At 61.8% G+C, this 26,106-nt stretch overlaps 1 protein-coding gene and 1 long non-coding RNA gene across 4 annotated transcripts; both read right to left on the bottom strand.

Moving 5' to 3' along the window:
- Positions 1-1,829: 1,829 nt before the first annotated feature.
- Positions 1,830-6,193, bottom strand: LOC113917651. Its single transcript, XR_003518311.2, has 3 exons — positions 5,829-6,193; positions 2,439-5,701; positions 1,830-2,353 (listed from the first exon to the last, which is right to left on the bottom strand). It is a non-coding gene; the product is annotated as an uncharacterized LOC113917651 (long non-coding RNA).
- A 7,555-nt stretch (positions 6,194-13,748) lies between these two features.
- On the bottom strand, positions 13,749-24,958 carry GATD3A (glutamine amidotransferase like class 1 domain containing 3A). Of its 3 annotated transcripts, XM_027583919.2 has the most exons (7): positions 24,741-24,957; positions 23,385-23,437; positions 21,983-22,096; positions 21,153-21,272; positions 17,746-17,838; positions 15,665-15,821; positions 13,749-14,506 (listed from the first exon to the last, which is right to left on the bottom strand). In XM_027583919.2, exons 1-7 carry the CDS (start codon positions 24,867-24,869, stop codon positions 14,378-14,380), a joined length of 795 nt encoding a protein of 264 aa, XP_027439720.2. In that variant the 5' UTR covers positions 24,870-24,957; the 3' UTR covers positions 13,749-14,377. The 3 variants fall into 3 exon arrangements, with proteins under 3 accessions (XP_027439720.2, XP_027439721.2, XP_027439722.1); XM_027583920.2 differs by lacking the exon at positions 21,983-22,096 and having other exon boundaries at positions 24,741-24,958; XM_027583921.1 differs by lacking the exon at positions 24,741-24,957 and having other exon boundaries at positions 23,258-23,389.
- Positions 24,959-26,106: the final 1,148 nt, after the last annotated feature.

The raw sequence follows: 26,106 nt of genomic DNA, 5'->3' as shown, positions 1-26,106 counted from the left end.
CACCCAGTGCCGACCGGGGTGACCCGATGCTGCGGGGTGGGGGGCGGGGGGGTCCTGGAGGAGGCGGACCCTGGGAACTGGGGGGCTCACGTGTCCCCTTGCCCCCCACAGGCTTGGGGGCCCTACTGAGCCAGGTGGCCCCAGCCCAGGAGAGGCGGAGGGGGCAGGGCTCCCGAGACGGGCAGTGAGTCATGGCACGGCTTTGAGGACAGACGACCCTGGTGTGGCCCTGGGTCTGAGGGCCTGAGGACGGGAGGCGTCTTCCCCGCACCTGCGTCCCTCTGGGTTTCCTCACATCACTGGGGGAAGCGAAGAAACGGGGGCCCCAAGTAGGGCCACTGGCTCCAGCACCGGGAAGGGACACACAGGGTTCTGGACAGCAAGTGTCCCCTCCGTGGTGATGACTTCAGGGAGGGGCCTGCACGCGGGACTCCTGGTGGTGGAGGTGGGGGTGGAGGTGCTGGAGACGCAGAGGAGAGCCCCATGTAGGGGCGAGGGGCGCGGCCAGATGCAGCCGGACCGGTACGGGGGCGGGGGGTGAGGGACTCAGCAGGGATGGACCCGGAAGCCCCAGGGCGAGCCCAGCGTGCAGAGATGCCAGGCGCCTGGTGAGGCGTGGCTAGAGGACCCCTGGCCAGCGCATGGCCAGGCTGCAGCGTGAGGAGGAAGGAACACGCCGAGTCCCTCCCTGCACGAAGGGCAAACACAGGGCGAACCCAGGGGCCAGGGCTGAGGCCGCGGCATGGAGGTGGCGGGGTGCACGCAGGGCAGCGGCGCGCAGGTTGGGAGAGTGAGGGACACACGTCAGGACGGAGGAGCTGGGCCTTCCTGCCGCCGGTGGGCACCTCAGTCTGCAGAAGCTGGAGAATGAGTCTCAGGGAGAAGGGACACAGAGGGCCAGGCATGGGGCGGCCCCCTGATCTCCAGAGAGGCCCCAGGAGCCCCACGGTGCCGAGCCTGAGTCCCCTACCTGCTCCAAGTCAGCAGGAAGGTGGGCCGTGACACACGCGGTGACGGTCCCCGCTAAAGTCCTGCTCAGCTCAGCCCTGGTCCTGACCCAGCCGCCGCCCTCCGCTCCCAGAGCTGAGCCCACCTTCCCCCGCTGGCCGGCCCCCCACCCATCAAGAGGAGGTCCAGTCAGTGTGTTGAGAACCTGGTGGGAGCCTCCACCCAAGAGGCAACTGAGCTCCAGTGGGGCCACTCCCCCGAGCCCAGGGAGTGCAGAGGGAACGTGCTGTGGGAACTCCCACCCCTAGCCACCAGCCATGGCCACAGCCACGGCCGGAGCAGCCCGCGAGTGGGGCTTCCCAGACGAAGGCCATCTCGCCGCAGAAGCCCCCAGGGAAGGCCCTGGGGACCCTCCTGCCCAAGGCCCCGCAGCGGGAGGGCCCTGGAGTCAGGCCCACAGGACCGCAGAGGTCCGAGAGCATCCACGAGAGAAGAGCTCACACCCCGAGACTCTTTCTGTACGGCAACGCGGCTGTAAGACGTTCCTAAGCTTGATTCCGTGACCCCATTTCCGAGAAAATGCCCTGAAGGAAAAGTCTTGGAGACCAAAATGTGCCTTCTAACTTCATTTATTATTTTTTTTTTTTAAGATTTTATTTATTTATTTGAGAGAGAGAATGAGAGATAGAGAGCACGAGAGGGAAGAGGGTCAGAGGGAGAAGCAGACTCCCTGCTGAGCAGGGAGCCCGATGCGGGACTCGATCCCGGGACTCCAGGATCATGACCTGAGCTGAAGGCAGTCGCCCAACCAACTGAGCCACCCAGGCGCCCTAACTTCATTTATTATTAATTTTTATCTTTTTAAAGATTTGCGCGAGAGAGAAAGAGAGAATGGGGGGAGGGGCAGAGGGAGAGAGAATCCCAAGCAGACTCCCTCCTGAGCACGGAGCCCGACGTGGGGCTCGATCCCACGACCCTGAGATCACGGCCTGAGCAGAAAGAGCTGGACACTGAGCTGACTGCACCCCCCAGGCGCCCCCCAACTGCATTTTAATCAGGAAGAGTTGCAAACAAGCCCACCGTCAGTTCAAACAATGGGGTGGGGAGCGACCACTCGGAGCTCAGGAAGGAACAGCGACAGCGCACAGGCTGTGGAAACGTGCTGACCCGCGAGCCCAGAATTACCAGGTCTGGGAGTGTTTGCATGTGCCCCAGGCACACACCACCACCGGGCAGGGCTGCTCAAGGCTGGCGGGGTCAGGCGCTTGCTCTTTCTTCCCTCAACGTACAGCAATCCGGCTGCTGCACCCCTACAGTCATAACTCGGGTCAGTGTGAAAGCGCAGGCAGCTCCTTCTGTCTCCTTCCCCACGCCGCTGTCCTCAGTGGGCTCTTCCCTGTCGGCACTGGGGAAAACCATCTTGGGGTAACTAAGGGCTTTTCCACGGGGACAGTGAGTGGCCCCCCCACTGCCCCTGGACGAGCGCCCACCTCCAGGAGGGGCAGTGCACCCCACAGCCCACGCTTGCAGCCAGCGTGGCCTCCCGGGGGCCTCACAAAGGGGAGGCCAAGCCCCTCATCGGACAGCAGCTCTGAGTTCTCATGCCCTTGGGCTTGGCCAGTAAGGGGGTGGCCCAGAGCTCGGGCCGGAGGCCAGCGTCTGCTCTCCTGGCAGACACCCCCAGGGGCATGTCTCGGGCGCTCCACGCAGTCCTGGCGTGTGCTTTGGTTCCCACTGTCGGCCTCTGCAGGGGTGGCGGGCGGAGAGGGCAGGAGCGCACCAAATCGAATGCTAGACACAGCAGAAACAATGTGCAGCTGGGCCTCCGTGGCACAGGTGACACGCAGGAGAAACCCCCTGACACAGTGCCCGCCCACCGGGAAGAAGCGCCGGGCTGAGGAGGCTTGCCTTCGTCATCCCTCGGCAGCGTGACACGGCCCCACGCGGCCACCGCGCCAGGGCCCGGCTCGGGACCCGAAGATGCTGTGGTCTCCCTCTCCTCCAAGGTGACTCATTTGCTACAGGACAGACCTTTCAGACCCATTAAGCACTTTCAATAAAAGCTGGTCCCCAGCTGGAAATCCCCCTCAAAATCCCCTACAGGGACCAACTTCCTCCACCGGAGACAGCTGAGGGCCGGGATGCCCGCGTCACCTGCCCGCGCTCCAGACCGGGTGCTGGTCCTGCCCTATGGGAGCAGCCAGCAGGTGGGAAAACCAGGCTGGGCAGCACCCCCCCGGCTGCTGAGGGATGGCATTCCCGCAGCGCCCCCCATAAAGGGGCACGTGGGAGCTGATGCACAGGGTGGGGGCAAGGAAGCCCCGCTCACCCTGCCCTGCAGGCGACCCGGAGCCTAACTCCCCCTCCAGAGCCCTGTGACCCACCCCCCAGCGGTCTCCCCCACCTGCACAGCCCCCCTCCGTAAATCCCGACGCCCCGCTCAGGTTGGTTCTGGGGAAATGGTCTAGGACGGCCCCCTGGGGGCCCCCTGGACAGAGCGTCCCCTCTGGCGGGGCAGCCGCGAGGAAGGGCTGAGGGCTCGGGGGAGAGGTGGCCGTGCACGGCTCGTCCAGATGCCTCCGCCACTCTCAGACAGAGGACAGCCCTGGGCCCCGGCCGAGGTGCCAGCGGTCGGGGCAGAGCTGGGGTCCGAGTCCCAGACAGCCTCTTTCTTCAGTTTCTTCTCTGAGGACCAGCTCAGGAGGGTTTCCCGGAACCGGAACAGTTTCCCAAACCCACCATGACCCAGGCTGGATCAGTCCCTAGAGGCAGGCAGGGGGCTGCTGGGTGGGTGACGAGGGTCCTAGAACCAGATGCTGGCGTGGCCCCACGTCACTGAACCGTACAGTAACTCTTATGTGTCCTTTACCAAATTAAAAACAATAATCTGCATACCCCCTGAAAACCTCCGGACTCAGGGGTGCCAACGCCTTCCCAGCCGTGCGCCCTGCCCCTGGGGCCTGTCTGCAGGGTCCTGGTCGGCTGCTCATGGGGCCCCCAGGACACGCTGTGCTCTGTCAAGGGTCAGGGTTTAAACCTACGCGGTTACCAGCTTCACCTTCCGCCCCTGTGTGGACTTAAAGAACAACAAGGATGGCCTTGGGGGCTGAACCGTGTCTCCCTGAGAGCCGCGTGTCGAAGCCCGGGCCCCCAGCTCCCCGGAGTGGCACGGCAGACACGGGGCCTCTACAGAGGCTCAAGCGCACTCACGGGAGTGGCCCTAAACCCGTATGACTGCGTCCCTTTGCAGGAGGACAGATGTGCAGAGGGACGGCCGCGTGAGGACGCAGAGCATGACAGTGTCTACAGCCGGGGAGAGGCCTCAGGTGCAGCGATGCTGCCCACCTGGCCCTCAGACGTCAGCCTCCAGGACCGGGACGACTGTCTGCTGTCTGATGCGCCTGTGCGGCCGCCCCAGGACATGACACAGACAGGCTCCTTTGTTCCCCCAAACTGTCTCGTCCCCAGGCCGGGAGCGGGTCCCTCCTGGGTGGAGAGTCTGAGCATACCCGTGGGACCCCCGGCCATGTGCACGGAGCCCTAGGTGGACACAGAAACTTCTGGAGACACGTTTCACGGCACTTCCTGTTTCGGGCCAGACCAGAAGCACCATGAGACGCTTCAGAAGTATTTCAGTACTTCTGCTATCTGACCGCAGCCAAAACCAGGAAGTGCAGGGAAGCATGAAAACGCAGAAAATACTGAAGAGAACATTGAAAAAAGAGTGACGTTTACATTATCTGAAGACGATCCCACGGATTTCTTCCAAGTCCCTGCGGTACCCCCCCAGCATAACACCCTTTCCTGTCGGAGCCAAGAGCTAGGGCCACACTGGGGCGCGAGCGCAGAGCAGGGAGGCCGGGGGCCACGGCTAGTGCAGGTGGCCGCCTCCACGTGGGGCAGGAAGAGTGGGGTCCAGAGCGGTCAGGCACCCGGGGGTCGGTGGTGCACGGAGGGCCCCCGGCCCCACTTCTCAGCAGCAGAGGGCCTAGGGCCTGGGGCTGGGCCTCTGAGGAGCTTCCCGGGTCCTGGGAGACTCTGAACAGACTCGAGGCCCATGAGCTTGAAGTGATGTCATCTCAGGGGAGCCCTGACTGCATGACCTTCAGCCAGAGCCACGGGGGACCCAAGGGCCAGAGCAGCAGACAGCGTGCAGGCTGCCCAAGGACCAAGCACAGCCCCTAACCTCCGCGACCCAGGAGGGCCTGGAAGCCACGGCAGGGGAGGTGCACAGAGAGCACCTCTCCTTGGAGCTGTGGGGCCTCTGGCGGGACTCTCACTTTGCGCCTCAGTTTCTCTCTCATGAACGAGATCCTAGGGCCTCCTGCGATGGAATGTGTCCCTCCCCGCCCCAGTTCATGTCGGCATCCTAAGCCCCAGCACCTGGGGAAGTGACCGTATTTGGAAACAGGGTCTTTGCAGACGCGATGAAGCTGAAATGAGGTCACTAGGGTGGGCTCTCATCTACTAGGACTGGTTTGCTCATACCACGGGGAGGTGTGGACGCAGGCACACGAGGGGGTGCCACGGGACGATGCAGAGACTGGGAGATGCTTCCACGAGCCAAGGAGCCCCAGAGCTTCCAGCAAACGCCCTGGCCCCCGTGATCTCCAGACGGCGAGGACGAAGGTCCGTGTAGTCCGAGCTGGCCTGTCACGGCGGCCGGAGGGAAGCGCCGCGCCTGTGTCACAGGTGTGCAGTGAAGAGTCCGCGGCATCAAGTATGGACAGTGCCTGGCCCATGAGGGCATGCCCTGGGGGAAGCGTGGTCACGTGAGCAATGGGGACCCAGGAACTGGAAGGTTCTGGAAAGCCTAAGGGAGGGGAGGCAAGTGTGAGCGGATCCCTAAGGCTGACCGGTGCGTAAAACAAGGCCTGTACCTGCTGGGCCCAAGGGCCAGGATCGGAGCCTCTGCAGCCCGCACAGCAAACTCCAAGGTCTCCCTGGAAAGAGTCTCAGCAGCGGACGCGGGACAACTGTGACCCCTGAGGGCATCTGTGTTTGCAGAGTCGCGGTTTTCAAAGGACCGATGCGGGTGCGACCCCACTTGCCCCTCAGAACCGACTGGACGGAAGGGTGCCGGAGGCCGCCGGGGATACTTCTGCAGCAGCCCGTGGACAGGGCAGGCCCACCACCCTGGGTGCCCCTGAGCCCTGGGCCACCGCCCTCGTCCCCACGAATTAAAGACACTCCAAAGCAGGCCCCCAGCTCGTGCCCGTCAGGACCCTTCTGGCTTCCTGCTCAGCACCTCCAGTCCCCCTGAATTCTGCCCCTCCAGGTGGAGAGTAGGGGCCCCAGGAACTGCCCAAAGCTTTTCCGAGCAAGGTGGAGGGGGGGTGGGAGGCCCGGCCTGCTGTTGCCACAGCAAAGCCCTGTGGTCAGAAGCGGCATCCACACTGTCCCTCTCCCTTGCTGCCCCCTGCATGGTTCTGTAGAGCTGGGCCACGGGTCCGGGTCTCCACATGACTGGCCGGTGCCCGTTTTCCTGGGGCTGCACTGGTTTCTAAGAAGGAGACTCATATTGCAAAGTAATCAATACACACAGCGTGGACGCAGAGGCTGTGGGCTGGCATCTGCCCGACGCCATCCTAGAGGCTCACACGCACACACTCACCCCTGCATGCCTGCACGCGTGTGTAACACATCCCACACGCACACACACACCTACACGCACATGTGCACACACCGCCACGCACACCCCAAGCCCCCGGGAGCCCCGTGAGTGCAAGCTCTCACCTCCGCTTCTCTATGGCCACGGCAGTCTCGGGACCTGCCCGAGGTGCCACTGAGCGGGGATCAGGAGCCAGGCCCCTGGTCAACACCACCCAGGAAACAAGAGGCGCCCTGAGTCCTGGGCAGCACTGCTGGTGGCCTCGGGCACAGGCTCTGAACACAGACCAGTGGCACCAGCTGACTACGGCATAAGCCCGGATCCCTCTAGGGCTCCAGCTTTCACCAAGTCTATTGTCATCAGAGATGGACGTCTGCCACCTTCTCCGATATCCCCAGCAACACGCTCCGGGCTCCCAAAGCTGCTCCCCAGAGGACACGCGTCCAGAACCCAGGGCTCAGGGCCTGACTGGAGCCCCACGGCCACCTGGACAGGCATCTGGGGCAGCCGGGCCCGCCTCGTTGGGGATGCCTGTTCTAGAAAGCCCCCCTGCACACACAGGTGGACCCCAAGCACACCAACACCCAGGGTGTTTCTTCCCCACCAAAAACCTGTTCTTCTCTTGGACGATGGTTGTGGCTTTTACCCGGGACCCCCTGAAGCCCCTCACAAACCCTCTCCCACAAGTCCCACGGACGCCCCAGCATCTGCAGCACCAGCCGTGCACGCTCCCTGCAGGCCTACACCCGGGGTGCGCTCAGATGGGAGTCCAGCCAGGCTTCCTGAAGGAGTCTTTGCCGTCCTGGAGGACCCCACATTCAGCAGCCGCTCTACAGAGAAATGAATACACACAGGGTCACAGCTGGGGCTCCGGGTCACTTGGTGTCCAGCAGAGCTCGTGGGCAGGGACAGCACAACCACTGAGAAGTGACCCGCGAGGTCAAAAGTGGCTTCTTGGGGAGCACTGTAGTGCGGGCCCAGCAAGAAGCCCCCAGGAGCACCCCACACCCACGAGGCTGGCCATTATCGGAACGGGACAAGGAGGTGCAGCAATGCAGTGGGGCGGCCGCTGTACACGACAGTGCAGGGTACCCCAATAAATCAAATACAGAACCACCATGCGATGCAGCCATCCCACCTCTGGGCCCATCCCCCAAAGAAGCGGTCAGCTACCTGGCATCTGGACACGTGCGTTCACAGCAGCATCGCGCACAAAGCCGAACGGTGAGGCCAGCCAGTGTCCATCACCCACCCCCAACGACCGGACAAACAAAATGCTGAATGTTATCCAGCCGATCCAAGGAAGGATAGTCTGACACCTGCGACAACGCGGGTGAACCCTGAGAACATCGCACTCAGGGACGTCAGCCAGTCACCAAACACGGATGCCGTGTGGGCCCCTCATACGAGGCGCCAGGGCAGCAGACTCAGACACGGAGCGGGTGGGGGCGCCCGGGGCTGGGGTGGGGGTGGGGAGTCAGCGCTTTCCCGGGACCGAATCCCAGCTTGGGAAGATGACGTGGACCCTGGAGGCGTCCAAGGTCCTGGAGAGGACGGCTGCCAACAGTGTGGATGTACTTACCCCACTGAAGGTACGTTTTAAAATAGCTAAAATGATATACTTCATGTTATGTATATTTTACCACAATAAGAGAAAAGAACGTTTAAGAAAGGCTGACGAGACAGCAGCCCGGCCCAGAGCTGCAGCAGGAGGACCCCTGTGCCACGCAGCCCCGATGCCCACCCAGCCGCGGGCCCCCCCGAGGCTGCGGGGGGTTGGGGGGCAGGTCCAGCCCGACCTGGGCAGGTCTGACGCTCTCCGGGAGCTGCAGCCAACCGTCCTGCGGGGCACCGCCCGAGTACCGGCCTCTCCCACACCCCAGCCACGTCCTGCCCCCACCCACCTGGAGCTGCAGGTGCCTGTGAGACCTGCCGACTTTCCCCAGGCCCCCTTCCAGATCCCAGCCCCTGCTGCCGGGCAGACTAGTGAGAGGAAAGGCTCATCGGAGGCAGCTGCGAAAGCGCTGGCGTGAATCTACTCGTGCCGCCCACAGGTGCCAACTCAGGGCTTACGTCACACCAGGCCCCAGGCGGGGGGCTTGGCCCCGAGATGAGCAAGAATGGTCCCACCCAGCCCCATGGGGCTCGGCCAGAGGCATAGACCGCGCGCCGCCGGCAGCCTGCTGGACAGGCCTCCCACCCAGCCTGGGCAGGGGTCTACCAGTTGCCTCTTCTGAGTAACAAACTACCCCAAAACTTAGTGGCTTAAAACATCATTTTATTTGTTCACAGTTCTGTGAGTCCACCATCTGGGCTGGTCTTCCCGGGGCTGTTCGTGCCCCTGTGATCACCGGTGCAGCTCGGACACCCCAGCCAGCTTCTCGGGGCGGGGCCTCCAGCACTCCTGCCCCCTTGTCTCTGGGAGCACCCGCCTCCCACCCAGCCTGGCCAGCACAGCTGCAGCGCCCATCCCAGACCAGCACGTCCCTCCCTCGGTGCCTGCCCACTCCTTTCTCACACAGAGGAAGGGGCAGGCACACGGAGCACTTCCAGATCTGATGAGAACCAGTGAGAACGTCCAAAGCCACACAACCTCCCTGCAGAAGTGCGGCAGAGAGAACACACTGCAGGTTCTGCTGGGCCGATTCCAGAACGGTCTGCTCTGCCGGGGTAATCCAAACAGCCCTCAGCATAGAGCAGGTAAAAGGCGACACGCCGAAAATCTACAGCTAGGCCTATCATATTCACACCATAGAAGAGCAAGATAAAGTCTTGAAAGAAGTTGGAGGAAAAAAACACCTTTTCGAGGAGCAAAGAATGACTTCCAAAGTCTCCTCAGACACCATGTGAGCGGGAAGACAGCAGGGTGAATACTCAGAAGTGCTGAGAGAAAAAAACCCACCAACCTAGATTTCTCCACCTTGTGAAATTGTCTTTCCAAAGTGAAGGAGAAACAAAGACTTTCTCAAACTAAAACTGAGGGGATTGGCCAGCAGACCCGCCTCGCAAGAAAGGTTAAAAGAAGTTCTTCTCAGAGAAGTAACGCGGGCCAAAAACTCAGATCCACATAAAGGAAGGAGTAAGTGAAGGAAAAGTAAAAACTTGCTTTTCTTATTCTTACTTGATCAGCAGTTCATTCAAAATAACAGGCACGAAGTCAGTCAATGATCACGACTTGCAGGTAAGGAAGTGCGTGGCAGCAGGACACTGGAGGCACGGGGGTAGGAATCAGGACCACCACGTGACCAGAAGGCACTCCTACCACCTGGGAGCTGACACGCTGTTATCTGAAAGCAGTGGATTAGTTGTAAACAGACTGCAGGCTGTAGGGCAGCAACGAAAACCAGTGAAAAAGCAGTTTAGATGATACACTACCAAAGGAGAGAAAACGGAACCCTATAAAATGCTCAATTAAAACCATGCAAGGCAGAGAAAGAGGGGAAGACAAAAACAGGACAAAGACCAAGGGCAACAAACAGAGAAGAGTCACGGGTGTGGTCGACATTAGTCCAACAGTATCAGTCATCACTGTGACCGTCAATGGTCCAAACGCACCTATGGAGAGACTGACCGTCAGAGTGGATCAAAGACACAGTTCAACTGTATGCAGTCTTCGAGAAACCCACTTTAAATACAGGCCCATTTAGCTTAAAAGTAAATGGATAAAGGAAAATATGCCATGTTAACGCTAATCAAAAGTGGGAGTTGCTTTATCAGTTTCAGACACAGCAACTTTAGAAGGAAGGAAGTTACCAGGCATAAAGAACAGTATTACGTAGTAACAAGAGGGTCAATCCTTCAGGAAGATGTAACAATCCTTAACATATATGCACCTAACAACAGAGCATCAGTTACGTGAGGCAAAGGATGACAGAACTGCAAGGAGAAACAGATGAACCCACCGTTACAGCTGGGGGCTTCAACACCGGTCTCAGGAAAGGACAGATCCAGGAGGCAGAAATCAGGAAGGACACAATCAAACTCACCACCACCATCCACCAACGGGACATAATGCGCATCTACAGACCACTTCATCCAACAACAGCAAGATACACATGCCTCTCAAGCTCACATGGGGCACTCACCAAGACAGACCATGTTCTCGGCCATAAACACACCTCAACAAATTTAAAGGAATAGAAACCCTACAACGTCTGCTCCCAGACCACAGGAGAATGAAACCAGTAACTGAAAGGCGATTGGAAAATCCCTAAATACTTGGAGATTAAACAACACACTCCTAAATAACACATGGATCAAAGAAGTCGTCTCAGGAGAAATTTAAAAATATTTGGAACTAAATAAAAATCAAAATACAACTTAATCAAAATGTGTGAGATGCAGCAAAAGCAGTATTCAGAGGGAAATTTACAGCATCAGATGCATACGTTATAAAAGAAAAAAGATCTAAATAAATAACCTTAGGAAATCTGAAAAAGGAAAACATTATAAATCCAAAGCAAACAAAAATAAGACATAATAAAAATCAGAGCAGAAATCAATGAAATAGAAAAAAAAAAAAATCAATGAGACCAAAAGTTGAGTCTTTGAGAAAAATCAGTACAGATCCATAGACATTGAAAGGATAATAAACAAATACTACACAGAACTCGATGCCCATACATTTGGTAACTTGGCTGAAATGGATCTGCTCCTTAAAAGACACAACGTGAAGAGGCCTATATCTATTAAAGAAAAATGGAGTCAATAATTAATGACTTTTCAAAACAGAAAACATCAGGCCCAGATGGGTTCACTAGTGAATCCTACCAAATATTTAAGGAAGAAATCATACTAATTCTCTACAATCTCTTTCAGAGGACAGAAGCATGCTCCTCGGCCCGGCCTCCATGTTCACAAGTTTCCAGGGACCTCCATCCACGGTCTTGTCACGGACACCAGGCACATCACCCGTATCCTCTGCCGCCCCACGCCCGTGATGCCCTTGAACTAACTTTCTAGCCATTCCTGCTGGGCCTCCATCTGGAATGTTCTTTACACACAGCCAGCCTCAGCCCAGAATCTACCTGTTGCACCCGCCGCCCCCCCCCCCCCAAGCTCTGGGACAGCCCCTGGCATTCAGGAGGTACTCGATCGTCACCAACAAATAAGTGACCAACTCCGTCTGGCTCTGGTCTGCTGCGGCCACCCTCCGGGCCTTCCCAACGCTTCAGATCTACTTCCTGAGCACAGGCTCTAGCGCCGGTCTTCCGGCTGGACCTTCCACTGTGGCCAGTCAGGACCACCCCCCAGGGCTGCTGCAACAGTTCAGCGAGGAGGTGCAGGTGCCTCCGGGCTCTGGAAGCCATGCGCACTAGCATCCCTGAATCTTGTCACCGCCATGGGATTTCTAGGAGGAAAGCAAGACATGCATGTGCCCTTCCGAACCGGACGACCAGATGCTTCATCTGCCTGAAAAGCTACAGGATGGACAACGGCGCGAATCTACCCCATCACCGAGCATTCCTGTGGGGACTTGTCCTTGCGTCTCCCCGTTCCCTCTCTGCTCACCCCCCCTTCCCGGGAAGCGTAGCAAGAGGGGGTACCCAGTCAGCCTGCCATTTCTCCAGCGCGGCTCTGCCATCAGGTGCTCTGTGCCCCACAGTGCCTGAGATCACCCATGCCCCTGCGGAGACCCCCGAGGGAGTGGAGGCGGGTGGGGGCTCTGGGTGGTGCCAGTGGTTGCCCTTGCCCAGGGCCCCACTTCCCGAGGGCGCACGGCCACGTGGGGACGGCTCCTGGGCTGCTGAACACCGCCGCTCTGCTCCGGGGGCACGTCCCCTGGTGTTTCCAGAAGAAATCAAACTGCAGAGCAGATGGGTTCATCACCGCAGCTTCCAGATGAACTACTGACGTGAAGGTGGAAGGCAGACAACAGAGAACACGGGGAGGGAAAGCCTCCCTGACCTGGGAGGAAAGTTATCTTCGACAGAACACCACACACCAGAAAGGGCTGTGGGACGGGCCTACACAGAAGCCAGGAGAATGTGCTCATCGAGGCCCCCTCGAAGAAGAAAAGGCCAATGGAAGAAAACACGCATGACCCACGTACCTGATGGAGGACACGTAACCGGGAATGCACACGTACCTCCAATAATGAATAAGAACCCGAACACGTGCTTCACCAAAGCAAACAACCAAAAAGCAGAAAAAAACCAACAAAAAGGTGATTAGAGACAGCAGACATCAGGGAGACACCAGAGAAAACCAAGGGCCGCACCATCCACACCTGCTAGGTGGCCATCAGGACACGGAGAAGGTCCGCCAGGCCCAAGCGCCACGTTGGCCGGGGGTGGCTGGGGCGCTCGTGCAGTGCAGCACCTTATTCACTAAAGCCAAGCTCCAAACACCCTACAGTCCAGAAGCCCACACCTGGATGTAGCACCTGACGTGCCCGGAAACGCGCCCAGGCACCTACAAGAACGTTCATAAAGGCAGTGCTCCCGTGACATGGGAAAGCCCGTGGAGAGACCCGCTGGGGAGAACTCGTCCACAGACGAAAGCCACACAGCAAGGGCTCCCTGTGCACGGAGCCAAGAGCGCTCGGGCCTGGCGGGGCGGGGAGACCCTCTGCCCTCTGGTCCCAGCTGCACTTGCTGTGAGACCTCCCCGAGCTGCACGCTTGGGACCCAGGCGCTCTTCCCTACGTGCACACACACAAAAAGGGTTTCGACAGACAAGTTTCTTAGGAAGGAGATGGTTATCCTCAGCGACCTGACCTCTGATGGGCCCTGGGAGGCTGCCCAGAGCAAGGGCAATCCTGGTGCCCGCAGGTGGGCCGAGGGGGTTCCTGCTGCCGGGGCGGGGGGGGGGGGGGTCCCCAGAGAACAGAGTTCCCGTGGAAGGTCAGACATGTCGAGGCCAGCTGACCCAGACACCAGGTGGGCTGGGGGGCCGGGCGGCATGGCATCAGGCATTACTGCCCCGCCCACAGGCCCGAAAACCAGGAGGTTCATCATCACTTACCTCTCACAGCAGCGGGGGGTGGGGGGCCTGGGCCTCTGCGCCCCATTCCCAGGCCCAGACTAAACGGCCCGCTATGTGGACCCCGGCAGCTGCGTGTGGGGGCATCCCCGGGGGTCACGGGACGCGGGCCGGAGGGGGAATGTGCTACAGCGAGTGAAGCCCGCGCCACACTCAGGCTGAGACCTGAGACGTCTCCCCCCACACAGAGAAGCGCACACACAAGGACCATCAGCCAGTGCTGCTTCTTTATCACCTCACGTCGGCTGTGGCTCGTGGCCTGGGACCAACCCGACAGTCCCTACCCAGCAGGCTGACCCGACAGGCTGAGCGTCTGCAACGTCCCTTCCTTCCTGGAAAGCAAGAAACCTCGCTCACGCACCTCACACACCAGCTTCAGAAGGCGCCACACGCAGCCGGCAGAGTGTCCGTCCGGAAAGCAGTTTATTCTCCCTGGCCTCGGTGCAACCCCCTTCCCGTTTTAGTACATTTTTACTCCACATTAGAGAACTTTCAATTGCCAATAAGCATGATAATTCGATTTCCTAAGTACTAGATTCGTAAACTCAAAAAAATTCTTTCCTCCCCAAACCAGGTATCCTAAGGCCAGCCAAATGTGAGGCAGTGGGGAGACGGGTCTCCCAATTCTCTTCCTGAAAAAGCAGGCCCCACTTTAACCTCAGGTCACACAAGGAGTCCAGCCTCCGCGGTGTGGACGGAACGCCACACACGGATCCATCCCTGGCCCCAAGGATGCCTCTTTGGGCAGAAAATACCTACAGAAGGAAAAGTGAAGCCACAGGGAAAACAGGCCACCAGCTCCACCTGGTGGAGGACGCAGGGCTCGCGGCACGGTCACTTTCCACAGAGTTCCAGCACCTTCTTCACCATGGCCCCGATCCCGTCGTGGATGTGGTGAAGCTCCGTCTCGCACATGAAGGCCGGGGTCGTGACCACCTTGTTTTTCTGGTCCACGTGAGCTTCGTGCACGGAAGTTATGGGAAAACGTCACCCAGCAAGGACCAGAGCATTGCAGGCGTGAAGCATCCACCCCAGCCCCCGCCCCAGGCCCCTTCTCAAGGCAGCTCGCAACAGGGCTTCCTCCTGCTGCAGTCTCTGCCCACGGGGCCCCGTCCTGTGCTGCCTGCGCTCACGACTGGAGGATGCAGTCCTCCCAACCTCAGCGAGCAGAGCGCTGGCTTCACAAGACGCCCCAGGGCGGCCCAGCCCACAGGACCCAGACGCGCCCACAGACCTGGGCTGCACACACACGAGCGCCGGCCTGGGCCCCACAGCAACCCTGGAGCGGGCAAAAGCAGCTCTGTTCTTCCGATCAAGAAAGTAAACCAGAGAGCTTGTCCACGGCAAGAGGCCAGCCCAACCTGGGACCCTCCCTCTACACAAGCTGCGCCCCTGTCCTGGTCACCCAGACCCCAGGCAGTGACAGGCCTGGCCCCGCTGGCCACTCCGCGCAGGAGGGAGATGGAACCCTCCGCCCGAAGCCGTGTGCAAGAAGAGGAAGGCACCTTCGAGGCAGACACCCAGAGTGTCCTGGCGTTGTCTCCCACACCCTCCGCTCCTCACCTCTGGCCCATGGGGAGAGTCTGCATCCAGCTGTGGACCCGGAATGTGGTCGGCCTATGGCCCGAGGCTCCGTGCGCACAGCACTGGGGCACCCGCGGGACGATCAGGGGCCCACAAGGCCACCGGGGATGGCTACCCGTCTGCACCGCCCAGGGGCTTCCAGCCAAGCCGTCCCACGCCCACCCCCCGCCATACTTCTTCCCTCTGCAGCGTCCCCCCACCCTGCGGCGCGTGCTCCCTCCCCTCCCGGCCAGAAACTCGTCCCCATCGAGCCTGGAGCCGTCGGGCCGTCGGCTGGCCGGACGAGGCAGCCCAGCAGAGCTCCAGGCCTGGGGTGTGCCACACACAGCAAGCATCCACCGGGCCAACTCGGAAACACGGCCTGGGGACCGGTACGTCATGGCACTGGGTGCCACGCCCGTCGCGCACCTGCTCCCAGAGGCCCCCGGCCGCGCAGTCCTAGTTCAAGAGGCTGCCTGCCCGGGGCAGTCCCCAAGGGTCAGAGAAGGGGTCCCCAGCACCACATGCCACTGCCACGCTGGCTGCCGGAAAGGATATGCTCACTCCCTTCACACAGTGCTTGGCGCCCAGGGCTTTGATAGCTTCCGCGGTCCCTGCGTAGGGCCACTTGCCGCCTTCTTCCTGCTCGTGGCCCACGGTGACCTCGACGCCACGGAGCACTCTGGCTGCCAGGACGGGAGCGATGCAGCACAAGCTGAAAAGTGAGGGACAGGGTTGGCACATGGGTCGGCTCAGAGAGCACGTGTGGCCGCCGGGCCCGGGGCGCAGCAGGGAATACTGAAGGAACAGAATTGACCTTGAGGATGAGAACAAATGGTATCCACTGAGCCCACAGAGCGAGGAGCGAGCCTCAGCTCGCTCCCCACATGTGCTGCAGGCTCTGGGCACCCGGGGACCAGGCCTGGCCACGGAGTAGGGGGCCAGAGGGCACCGGGCCACCCGCCATGCTGTGCGCAGGGATGGGCTCGGATGGCAACAGTGGACTTAGGCCTGAGTTTCAGGGTGGCTTTTCACACAGCAACAGCTAACCCCAGGGCACTGACTTCTCTGGAGAGAGTACAAGAGCGGTCTCATGGGACCCATGGGTGTGCTGGGCATCACAGGAGTGAAGGGCCCCCTCCCAGGAGAGCACCAAGCCCCACTACACCCACATGGGCCATTCCCAAGGTGCCTGAGCCTCGCGGTTCGCTCCTGGGGCGCGTGCGGGGCTGTGTGGCCGGCGCTTGCCCTCGGGGCTCCTATGAGGCTCTGCTCCGGCCAGGAGGCCCTGCTGACCAGCAGCACCAGACCCTGCACTGGGACCCCACCCGCGGCAGGCAGTGCGCGCTCAGGGGACGCGTGTGGCACCACCACACAGCTGCAGCCGGGCCTCCCTGCCCTCCCCCGGGGTGCACACACGCTGCCAGTGGCCCTCTGCCCAGGCTCATCTGCAGCACGGCCTGCCTGCTTCTCCCATGCCCACTGGAACGGCTCTGCGGACACACCGCTCCAACGAGCCATGAGAAAGTAAGGTCGGAACACGCTTGTGTTCCCTTTCAAACTTCACAACACCCAAAACGACGTGCTCAGAAACCCGTGGGAGAAAATTTTCCTCTGCCACCAAGTAGGTAAAAAGTGATTGAACCCAGTGTCTCTGAAGTGCCCCGCGTCACAAGCCCACAGACACCTGGCAGCCAGCACGGGATGCATGCGAACGGCGCTGCGGCCATCAGCCCTGCTCTCGAGTCGCAAACGTAGGCCCGAGCTCAGGGGACACACGAGCAAGACGGCACAGCCACCAGACCCCTCGCTCCCACCTGCGCTTCCGACACAGGGTCCTCCTTGGCGCCCACCCACGTAAATGGGTGTTGCTCCAGAGACAGCATCCAGCAAGGGGAGAGGCCGGTGGCGGCGCTGTGACCCACTCCCTGGGCAGCTCGGCTCTTCCGAGCAGACGTGCTCCCAGCCTATGCAGCCGAGGCCGGTGCCTGCCGCGAGGAGGGGACTCCCGCACAGTGACTGGGCACGACCTCTGGTGAGTGACCTTCGCAGGAACCGTCCTAACACGACCCTGCTCACACGACTGTCAGGAGGCCGGCGTGCTCCCACGTCCGCACCCCACTGTCTCCAGTGTGTCGAGCAGAGCAGAGCTGCTGAGGGGGCTTCCCGAACCAGCAGGCCCAAGCCAAGCCCTCTCCACGCTGCAGTGCATTCACGTGGACGAGCAACCCACGGCGTCAGCGCGGGAGCGTGGGTAACCGCTGGGAGGTCGGTGCAGGCCGTGTGTGACGAGCCTGGGTCTGGTGAGTCGCCGTGCTGCTGAGTCTGGGCGCGCAGAGAGCATGCCGCCCCAGGAGGGCAGCGGGAACGGCACTGAGGGCCAACTGGCGCCAGCCCACCCCGAGCGAGGACGGGCGGGCAGATGCCAGGCAAGGGGAAGGGGTGCTGGAAAAGGCTGGGGTCAAGGGAGGACTGACTGGGGAGCCTTCTGGAAGCTCTCCTTCCTGTTAAGTCACCAGGACAAATTACCAGGACCACAGAGTTTTCCAAGCTGGAAGGTACCTGTAACGGCGCGTGAAGCCCGAGTGAAAACAACCTTAAGGCCACACGGCCCCCCCACCCCCCCCCCCGCCACATACCCGATGGGCTTGCCGGCCTTGTGGAACTCCTTCAGGACTCGCTCCACGTCCTCGTGGACTTTGCAATCTTTCCCGTCAACGGCGAACGTGCTCCTACCACAAGAAGAGGCATCCTCAGATCTCACAGCTGGGGGTGTATGTGCCTGGGGAGCCTCCAACCCCACCCTGGACACACACCCATGGCTCCGCTAACTCCCCAGCACCTGAGACAAGCAGTTAATGTGCATGTGCGTGGTTTTTCACATAATTACATATATAATTTTTTCCACTTTTTAAAGCAGAAAAAAGCAAGCACAGCAGGAAAGGGGGCAGCAGAGAGGTGAGGTGGGGAAGCCGATCCCCGAGCGAACCAAAGCCGGCAGGTGCGCAGGCAGTGGGCCACACCCAAGGGGTCCTCAGAGGTCTGCTCCATAAGCTAAGGGGCAGCAAGACATGCCACGGGCCTAAAAGCCGTGACAGGCGATCCACGGAGAAGGAAGAGATGCGGTTAGATGAGATGCGGCTTCCCTCAGCACAACGAGGACAGCTCAGGGGTCTGGACGGCCTCCCCTCCCACCGGCTACACGCCGGCACCTCCCTGGGAGGCAACCCCAAAGTACACGCGCTTTATCCAGAGCCCCACTCTGGCTCTGCTCTGGGCACGTGTGGACACCTCCGTCCTGGGCCGACTACTGCAGTGTCGCGGGCACAGGCCTGGGAGACGCGTGGGCGCCATGGAGCTCTGCCATCCTGCGGTGCTGTCTCAGGGTGTGCCCGCACGGCCAAACGTATCACAGTTCACCCTCTAGATACAAGTCAGCTATATCCCCCAAAAGCTGTCAGGCCAAAAGTGAGAACTGGAAACCACCGCTGTCCATCAGAGCTGGGTCGTCTACCCGACGGGATCTGCGCGTGCAGCCGTGAGGTGGTTAATGGGCCACCAACAAGCCACACCATTTGTGAAAAACACAAAACACAGAACAATAAGCTTAACAGGCCTCCATCTGGTTAGACTTTCCTTTTTTTAAAAAAAAGATTTATCTTACAAAGAGTGAGAACGCACACAGAGGGGAAAGGCAGAGGCAGAGGAAGAGAGAGAACCTCAAGCAGACTCCCAGTGAGCACGGAGTCCGACGTGGAGCTCCATCTCACGACTCTGAGATCACAACCTGAGCCGAAGAGTTGGACACTCAACCAACTGCACCAGCCAGGCACCCTGGTTAGATTTTTAATACAACCACACGGGAATCTCTCGGGAAGCACACGTGAAAGGGGGAAACAGTGCAGGGACAAGCCTGAGGCCCCAAACAGGAGAGAGCGAGTTCCCACGGGGAACTTGTCCCCAGCGAACTCGCCTGCCGTTCCTTGCTGCGTGCACACAGCACGACCAACAGCCACAGTAGCCACGGCTAAGGAGACCAACCACAGCAAGCTGGCCTGTCTTCTGGAAAGGTCAGGAGGAATAAGGTAAGTGACCATAAGCCACAGCTTCCCCCAAGGAAGACTGAGCTCACAGACATGAGCGCTGACCCAAGGCAACCGCTCCCTTGAATGCAGAGCAAAGACCCGCCTACAACCCGGTGCACCTCCTATCTGTGCTTGCAAGCCAACCGCGTGTGGGTGGTCAGCTGTACCACGGACACAACCCGAGCAGATCCCTGCAGTGCCCTCACCCCAGGGATGGTGCTGATGATCAGAGACAAGGTTCATCTTCCCGAGGAAGAGACCCTGGTCCTGGCAGCATCAAGCCCAGCCAACGCAGGCCATTCTCTGCCAAGGGGCGCATGAAGGAGGCAGTGACAAGGGAAGCTCGCCCGACAGGCTGGTTCTTGGAAGACAAAGTGGACGTGAGGGGGAGGGAGGGCTCCCAGCAGGAGGAAGGAGTATGGGAACGGCTCCCAGGACAAAGCCGTTCAGATGTCTGCAGGCCAAGGGGAGCCATGAACTGTCAGAACACGTTAGGGAGCCTGCCCTGCCCCTGACTTCTGGGTGCAGGGCACCCAGACACAGCCAGCCAGGACACTGTTGCAGGGGAACGGCACCCATCAACTAACCCAAACGGGGGTGGGGGGGCAACGAGCACAAGGGTCCAAAGCGTCTGGCTCAAACCCTGCCCCACCCCATGCCCTACGCACAAGGAGTCCACAGGGAGGTAGAGTTCATGAACGACGGTCCAGGTTAGGGAAAGCAGCTCTGACCAGAGAAGGGACATTCTGCTGCGAGTCTTGGGCAGGCAGCTGGCCACACGGGTCAGTAAGGGGGAAAGTCTACGGTCCAGACACAGACAAAACTCCTGGGGGAGGTCAGAGAGGGGTGCCGGGGCAGGAGGGGAGACTCCACGAAGGAGCAGCTGGGAAGAGGGCCTGGCCAGTTCCCACGATGCTCACAGAGAACTCGAGAGCGGGGAGGAGGAGAGGGGGAACAGGAGCCCATCGCAGAAGGCAGTGGTGAGCAGAGACCTTCGAGGACACCAGATAGCACCGCAAGGAAACCCAAGGGGTACGCGCTGGCCGAGGCTGTGAGGTGAGGGTGCAGGCGGCACCCCGCACCCACTTCATCTGGGAGGGGAGGGGAGGGGCGGGAGCAGGGAGCAGGGAGGCGGAAGGCTGGGGCGGGCTGCCTGAGTTCACAGCCAGCCACTCCGTCAGAGGCCCCTGGGCGTGGGCCAGAGCAGCCGGCTCACCCGAGAAAAAGGAAAACACTCCACTTGAAGCCTGATCTGCCCATCCGCTGGGTTTCCACTGAAACCCACCCAGTCTAGGCTGTTACTCCACTAGGGTCCACGTCTGAACCCCAAAGCGTGGGGTACAGCTGCTTCCTGTCTTCCCAAGCCAGCTACGGTGAAGCCGCCTCAGAGGGGATGTGCCGGGCTGGTGAGGCCAGCGCAGAGGATTTCTATGAGGCGGGCAGAAAGATGTAGAGAAATGAGAAATGAGAACAGAAAGAAGACCTGAAACCCAAACGTCACGCCGGCGGGGTGACAGCTTGAGGTCCAGCTACCACAGCAACGACCCAGAGAACAAAACAAGAAAGGACTCCCTTCCTCCGGTCAGGACCAGCCTCCACACGGCCCACCAGAAAAGCGGTTTCCCTGCTGCAAGGCCCACGAAGAGGAAGTGTCCGCGAGGAACACGTGCAGACACGCGGGTCCTGATGGGACAAGACCACCGGCACAGTGGTGAGATCAGTGGACGCCGAAGCCCCCCCCACCCCCCGCAACAGTGGCCGGTACCAAGAGCACTCAGCAAGCAGTGAGACAAAAATCCACGTCTTGCTCAAGTTCCACCTGAGCCCCATCCTACAGCGGCGTCCTGTTACAGCGCAGCTCTGTGCCGGCTCTGGGACCACCCTGCAGCGGCTCACATGGCCACCCCGTCCCCCGCTGTGCTACAGGTGGAAAGCAGAGACCCCAGAGCTCCAGCACGCACAGGTTTTTGGCAGCTCCAAAGCCTCCAGGGAAAATGGCAGCGTCGTGATTGGCTGCGCTGAGCCTGGCCAGGTTGGTGATCTTCCCGCGGGCGATCCTCGCAGACTCCGTCAGGACATTCCTGGGAGAGAACACAGAGAAGCCTGAGGACCGCGTCAGCGTGCAGAGAGCGGAGCGGGGCGCGCGGGAGGCCACCGCACGAGAACACACGTCCTCTGCCCTAGGGAAGGCACGGGCCCGTGCGCCGGAGGTCGGGGCCCAGGAAAGCCAGTCCAGCCAGTCTAGCCCCCGGAAGCATCTGCAGCACTTAGTCCTGGGCACTGACGAAAGACAGCATAGGGGTGGGAAGGTCCAGGTACTGCACAGGGGGAGGAAAGCAACCCAGGGACAACCACAGCAGGCGCTACCTCCTCCAGGCTGCGTGGCCCGGTGCCCGGGCAGGAAGACAAAGCCCGGGCCGACAGAGGCCCTGCAGCTCCCAGGAGACAGAGGTCTCCCTGGCTGGACCCTGCGGCCGGAGCAAGACGGGCGGGGCGAGAGGGTGCCAAGGCTGCATGTGCCTCAGGGACAGAAACGCTCAGAGAGATCCAGAGAGATCGGGGCCCAAGCAGGGGCAGGAGGCAGGAGTCCCAGCCGAGCCGCACGGCAGGTGGTCACGAAACACAGGCAGGACGACCTTGTGGTGGGCATTAGAAGGCAACAAGAGCATGAGAACGGCCCGGAACACAGCCAGCTCCGCAGCCAGGACAACGCAACCAAGCACACAGGTTCTCAAGGAGCTTCTAGCAGGCACTGGCCCACACTCCAGGGCGAGAGGGGCAGGACCCACACCTGGTTTCACTCTCAGAAGGCTGCCCCTTGGTGTGGTCAACCACGTGCATCTGAGGGATGTCAGGAGCAAAGATCTGGACCTCGGCCCCGCCACGACTCAGGTGGACCAGCACCCTGCACGAAGAAAATCAGACCGGCTGAGACGTACCTGGCCCGGCGTGACCCCCTCGCTTCTGTGAGCGGGACTTCTGCAGAGTGCCCCGTATCCACCCCTGACGTATATTACCATCACGTGAGCTTTACAGAAAACTACGGCCGGCTTGCCAATAACCCAAACATCCGCAATCCAGATTCTCTGTCACTGAACTAGCCTGGAGAGCCCAGCTGGTCCCCAAGCTCCCTTTACAAACTGGGGTGCAGGGGACACGTGACTCGACTGGTCACAGCCTGGACGTCTAAGTTCCCAGGCTGCTTCGTGGTGCTCTTCTTCCCACAGGCCAATCAGTGCAGGGCTGGAGGATCTGAGCCGGGCTTTGGTCAGGACAGTAGGTGCAAGTCCTGCTCTGTCCCCTTTCTGTCACAGCCAGGGGGCTGGGGGAGAGATGTGCAGGTCTCCCCCCAAGGGCTGCTCTGTGCCAGGCACATGTCCACATCTGTTCTAGACCCGGGGCTCTCACCGTCCCCCTTCAGAGGAGGCGGCGTGAGGGGCATGAGCGGGTAGGGCCAGCACCACCCTGGCCCTCAGGCTCTGCTCCTTGGGACCTGCAGGGCTCTCCACGCGGCCCGTGGCCGCACTGTCCGCCCGCCACCCCGTGCTTCTGCATTCTCGTGCCCCCGCCCCAAGGCCCTGCCCCAAGCCCCCACCTGGAAGCTCTCCTGGCCCTCTCCCGCCCACTAGCTCGGCACACTCCAAAGTCCACTGCATGCCCAGTGCCCATGCGGGCAGCCGAGGGAAGCCGCAGGCTGGGGAGGGGCCTCAGGCTCCTCTGGGTACCGGCAGCCCTGCGCCTGGGAGGGGCATGTTCCCCAACCACGCGCTAACTCTCCCTCCCAACCTACTCCAGCCAGGACAACACCTACCACTCCAGCGCACACGAACCTTTTTTAAAAAACTAAAAAAAAAACAGTACAAACGACTTAGCAACAGCTGACAGGCCACATCAAAGAAACCGTCTACAGCCCAGGGCGGCTCACCGCCTTAAAATCACACCAGAGCCCCGAATGAGAATGTGGACGCCTGCCCGGGGACTTCAAAGTGAAGCAGTGGGTGATAACAGAACACCAGACGTGTTCAGGGCTTATCTCTGGGGCACAAGGCCACGGAAGGTACTTAACGGGCTTGTCGGCGGCTCCTGGCGCCGCACACGAGTGACTCAAATGCGTCCCTGCTCTCCCTCGCTTCTGTCTAATCAAAGGGTCTCCAAACGGTCGCGGCAAAAGCAAAGCGTCCTTCCCGGCTTACGCGGAGGCCTCGTGGAGCTCAGTCCCGTCGTAGACTCCGCAACCAGACAGCACCTGCAGACGGGCAGGGGTCAAGGGGGAGTCCACCCGGACACGGCGGGCCCGGGGAGCGGGGCGGAGAAGGGCGCTGGCCTCAGACGGCTGGAGGTGAGGAGGCTCTGGCCTTGGGCAGCGGTGGGGCTGGGGGGGAGCGGCCCAGCCTGCGGGCAGGGCTGGGGGCAGGGGGGCCCGCCCTGGGAGCGGGCGTGCCTCGGGGTCGCCCTCGGGGTCGCCCTCCGGCGGGGGCTGGGGGGCGGGCAGGGCTGGGGGCTGGGGGCAGGGGGGCCCGCCCTGGGAGCGGGCGTGCCTCGGGGTCGCCCTCGGGCGGGGGCTGGGGGGCGGGCCTGGGGGAGGGCAGGGGGCCCGCCCTGGGAGCGGGCGTGCCTCGGGGTCGCCCTCGGGCGGGGGCTGGGGGGCGGACCTGGGGGAGGGCAGGGGGCCCGCCCTGGGAGCGGGCGTGCCTCGGGGTCGCCCTCGGGCGGGGGCTGGGGGGCGGGCCTGGGGGAGGGCAGGGGGCCCGCCCTGGGAGCGGGCGTGCCTCGGGGTCGCCCTCGGGGTCGCCCTCGGGCGGGGGCTGGGGGACGGGCCTGGGGGAGGGCAGGGGGCCCGCCCTGGGAGCGGGCGTGCCTCGGGGTCGCCCTCGGGGTCGCCCTCGGGCGGGGGCTGGGGGGCGGGCCTGGGGGAGGGCAGGGGGCCCGCCCTGGGAGCGGGCGTGCCTCGGGGTCGCCCTCGGGCGGGGGCTGGGGGGCGGACCTGGGGGAGGGCAGGGGGCCCGCCCTGGGAGCGGGCGTGCCTCGGGGTCGCCCTCGGGCGGGGGCTGGGGGGCGGACCTGGGGGAGGGCAGGGGGCCCGCCCTGGGAGCGGGCGTGCCTCGGGGTCGCCCTCGGGGTCGCCCTCGGGCGGGGGCTGGGGGACGGGCCTGGGGGAGGGCAGGGGGCCCGCCCTGGGAGCGGGCGTGCCTCGGGGTCGCCCTCGGGCGGGGGCTGGGGGGCGGACCTGGGGGAGGGCAGGGGGCCCGCCCTGGGAGCGGGCGTGCCTCGGGGTCGCCCTCGGGGTCGCCCTCGGGCGGGGGCTGGGGGACGGGCCTGGGGGAGGGCAGGGGGCCCGCCCTGGGAGCGGGCGTGCCTCGGGGTCGCCCTCGGGCGGGGGCTGGGGGGCGGACCTGGGGGAGGGCAGGGGGCCCGACCTGGGAGCGGGCGTGCCTCGGGGTCGCCCTCGGGGTCGCCCTCGGGCGGGGGCTGGGGGACGGGCCTGGGGGAGGGCAGGGGGCCCGACCTCGGCGGGAGCCCCGCCCCCAGGCCCGCCCGCGTCCACTTACCAGCGCCACCCTGGCCCCCGGGCGCGGCGCGGAGCTGTGGAGGGGCGCGCGGGGGGTGGACGCATGAAGCGGCGCGAACGCGGACGCCGCCAACAGTCTGGACGCCACCAGGGCCCGGACCGCCGCCATGACCTCGCGGGGACAGCGAGTCGCAGGGTCACGCGGCCACAGAGCCCCGCACGGAGCCAGCGTGCGCCGCGCCTGCGCAGTCGGCCTGGCCGCCGTTCCCGCCCACTCGCCGGTGGGCGGGGCCGCGCCTGCGCAAGCCGCCCTCCCCAAGGCGCTGCGCGCGCCGCCGGCGGCCTGCCTGGACTCAACCGTCGCTAACGGGGGATGGGAGGGCTCCTTCAGGTACTAGCTGGGGTTCCTCCGTTGAAAACCTCTGGGTGTTACCCAGGAGTCAGGTCGCGGGAGACGACTGCATAAATTATTATACCCTCCTTTAATCTATCAATTTTCAAACTCCCAGCAGGTGTTCAAGATCATTTAAACGGTCCCCGTTGAGGCCCCCTGGGCGCAAGGCTGGCCGTCACTGAGATTGGAACCGTTCCATTTTTAAGACTTCTAGGGTTAATCTCTAGGGTTAATAACACGGGATATCATAAAAGTTGGAACCGAAGACGAGCTTGGAACAGTCCTGGTCTTTACTCCTGAACCTTCATCCCGGACCCCTCCATCTCTACCGACGGACCCGGGACAGCCATTCTCCCTCCTTTCCCCGCAGCTGGGAATTCTCCCGTGGGGATCCTGGCTTCTCCCGCGGGCCAGCCCGTCCATCCCTCTCCCTCCTCAGGGCCACGTCCGGAGCGCGAGCTGGCAGGAGACACGGGGTCATGGGGATGAGGCCACAGCCTGCACTGAGTCGGCTCCGCTTTCAGGAAGGTAATGCTAGATGCGGATTCGGATCCAGCCGGTCTGGGAGCCAAGAGCCTGCCTCTCTCCCAAGCCCCATGGCAGGCGCTGCTCCTGCCAGGCCTTGAGCAGGTAGGAGGCTGGCCACAGCTCCGGGACCTGCAGAGCCCCCACCTCCCAGTTGTCTGCACCTCCGGGGGCTGCTCAGCTGCACTTTAACCTTACAAATAACACTGACAGTTTTACCAACAAAAATGCGTTCATTGGAAAACAGCAGAGAATTGCAGCCCATGAAAAGGAGGCTGCAGGAAAACTGAAACCATAGGCAAGTCAGGAGAACAGAGGAGGCCCTTTTATAGAGGAAAGGGGGCGCGCGGTTGTTGTAAAAACAGTCCACTGGAGTAAACTGGGAGCTGGAAGTGCAGTGGCCTCTCACTGACTGGGCTGCCCCTGGGGAGAGGAGGAAACCTTCCTTCCCCGTTGGGGTCTGCAGGTGCCCGGGAGGGACAGGCCT

The sequence above is a fragment of the Zalophus californianus genome, chromosome 1, assembly GCF_009762305.2.
Source record: "Zalophus californianus isolate mZalCal1 chromosome 1, mZalCal1.pri.v2, whole genome shotgun sequence".
Lineage (NCBI taxonomy): Eukaryota > Metazoa > Chordata > Mammalia > Carnivora > Otariidae > Zalophus > Zalophus californianus.
Note: the sequence above shows the minus strand (reverse complement) of the source record. Positions and strands in the feature narration are given on the sequence as shown.

Excerpts from the sequence above, each read along its gene's own strand:
- GATD3A (XM_027583919.2), bottom strand. The coding sequence starts at position 24,869 with ATGGCGGCGGTCCGGGCCCTGGTGGCGTCCAGACTGTTGGCGGCGTCC. Across the intron at positions 17,839-21,152 it reads TTTGGAGCTGCCAAAAACCT|GAGCACGTTCGCCGTTGACG; the intron begins GTGCGTGCTGGA and ends TTCTTGTGGTAG. Across the intron at positions 15,822-17,745 it reads AAGGCCGGCAAGCCCATCGG|CTTGTGCTGCATCGCTCCCG; the intron begins GTATGTGGCGGG and ends CTCACTTTTCAG.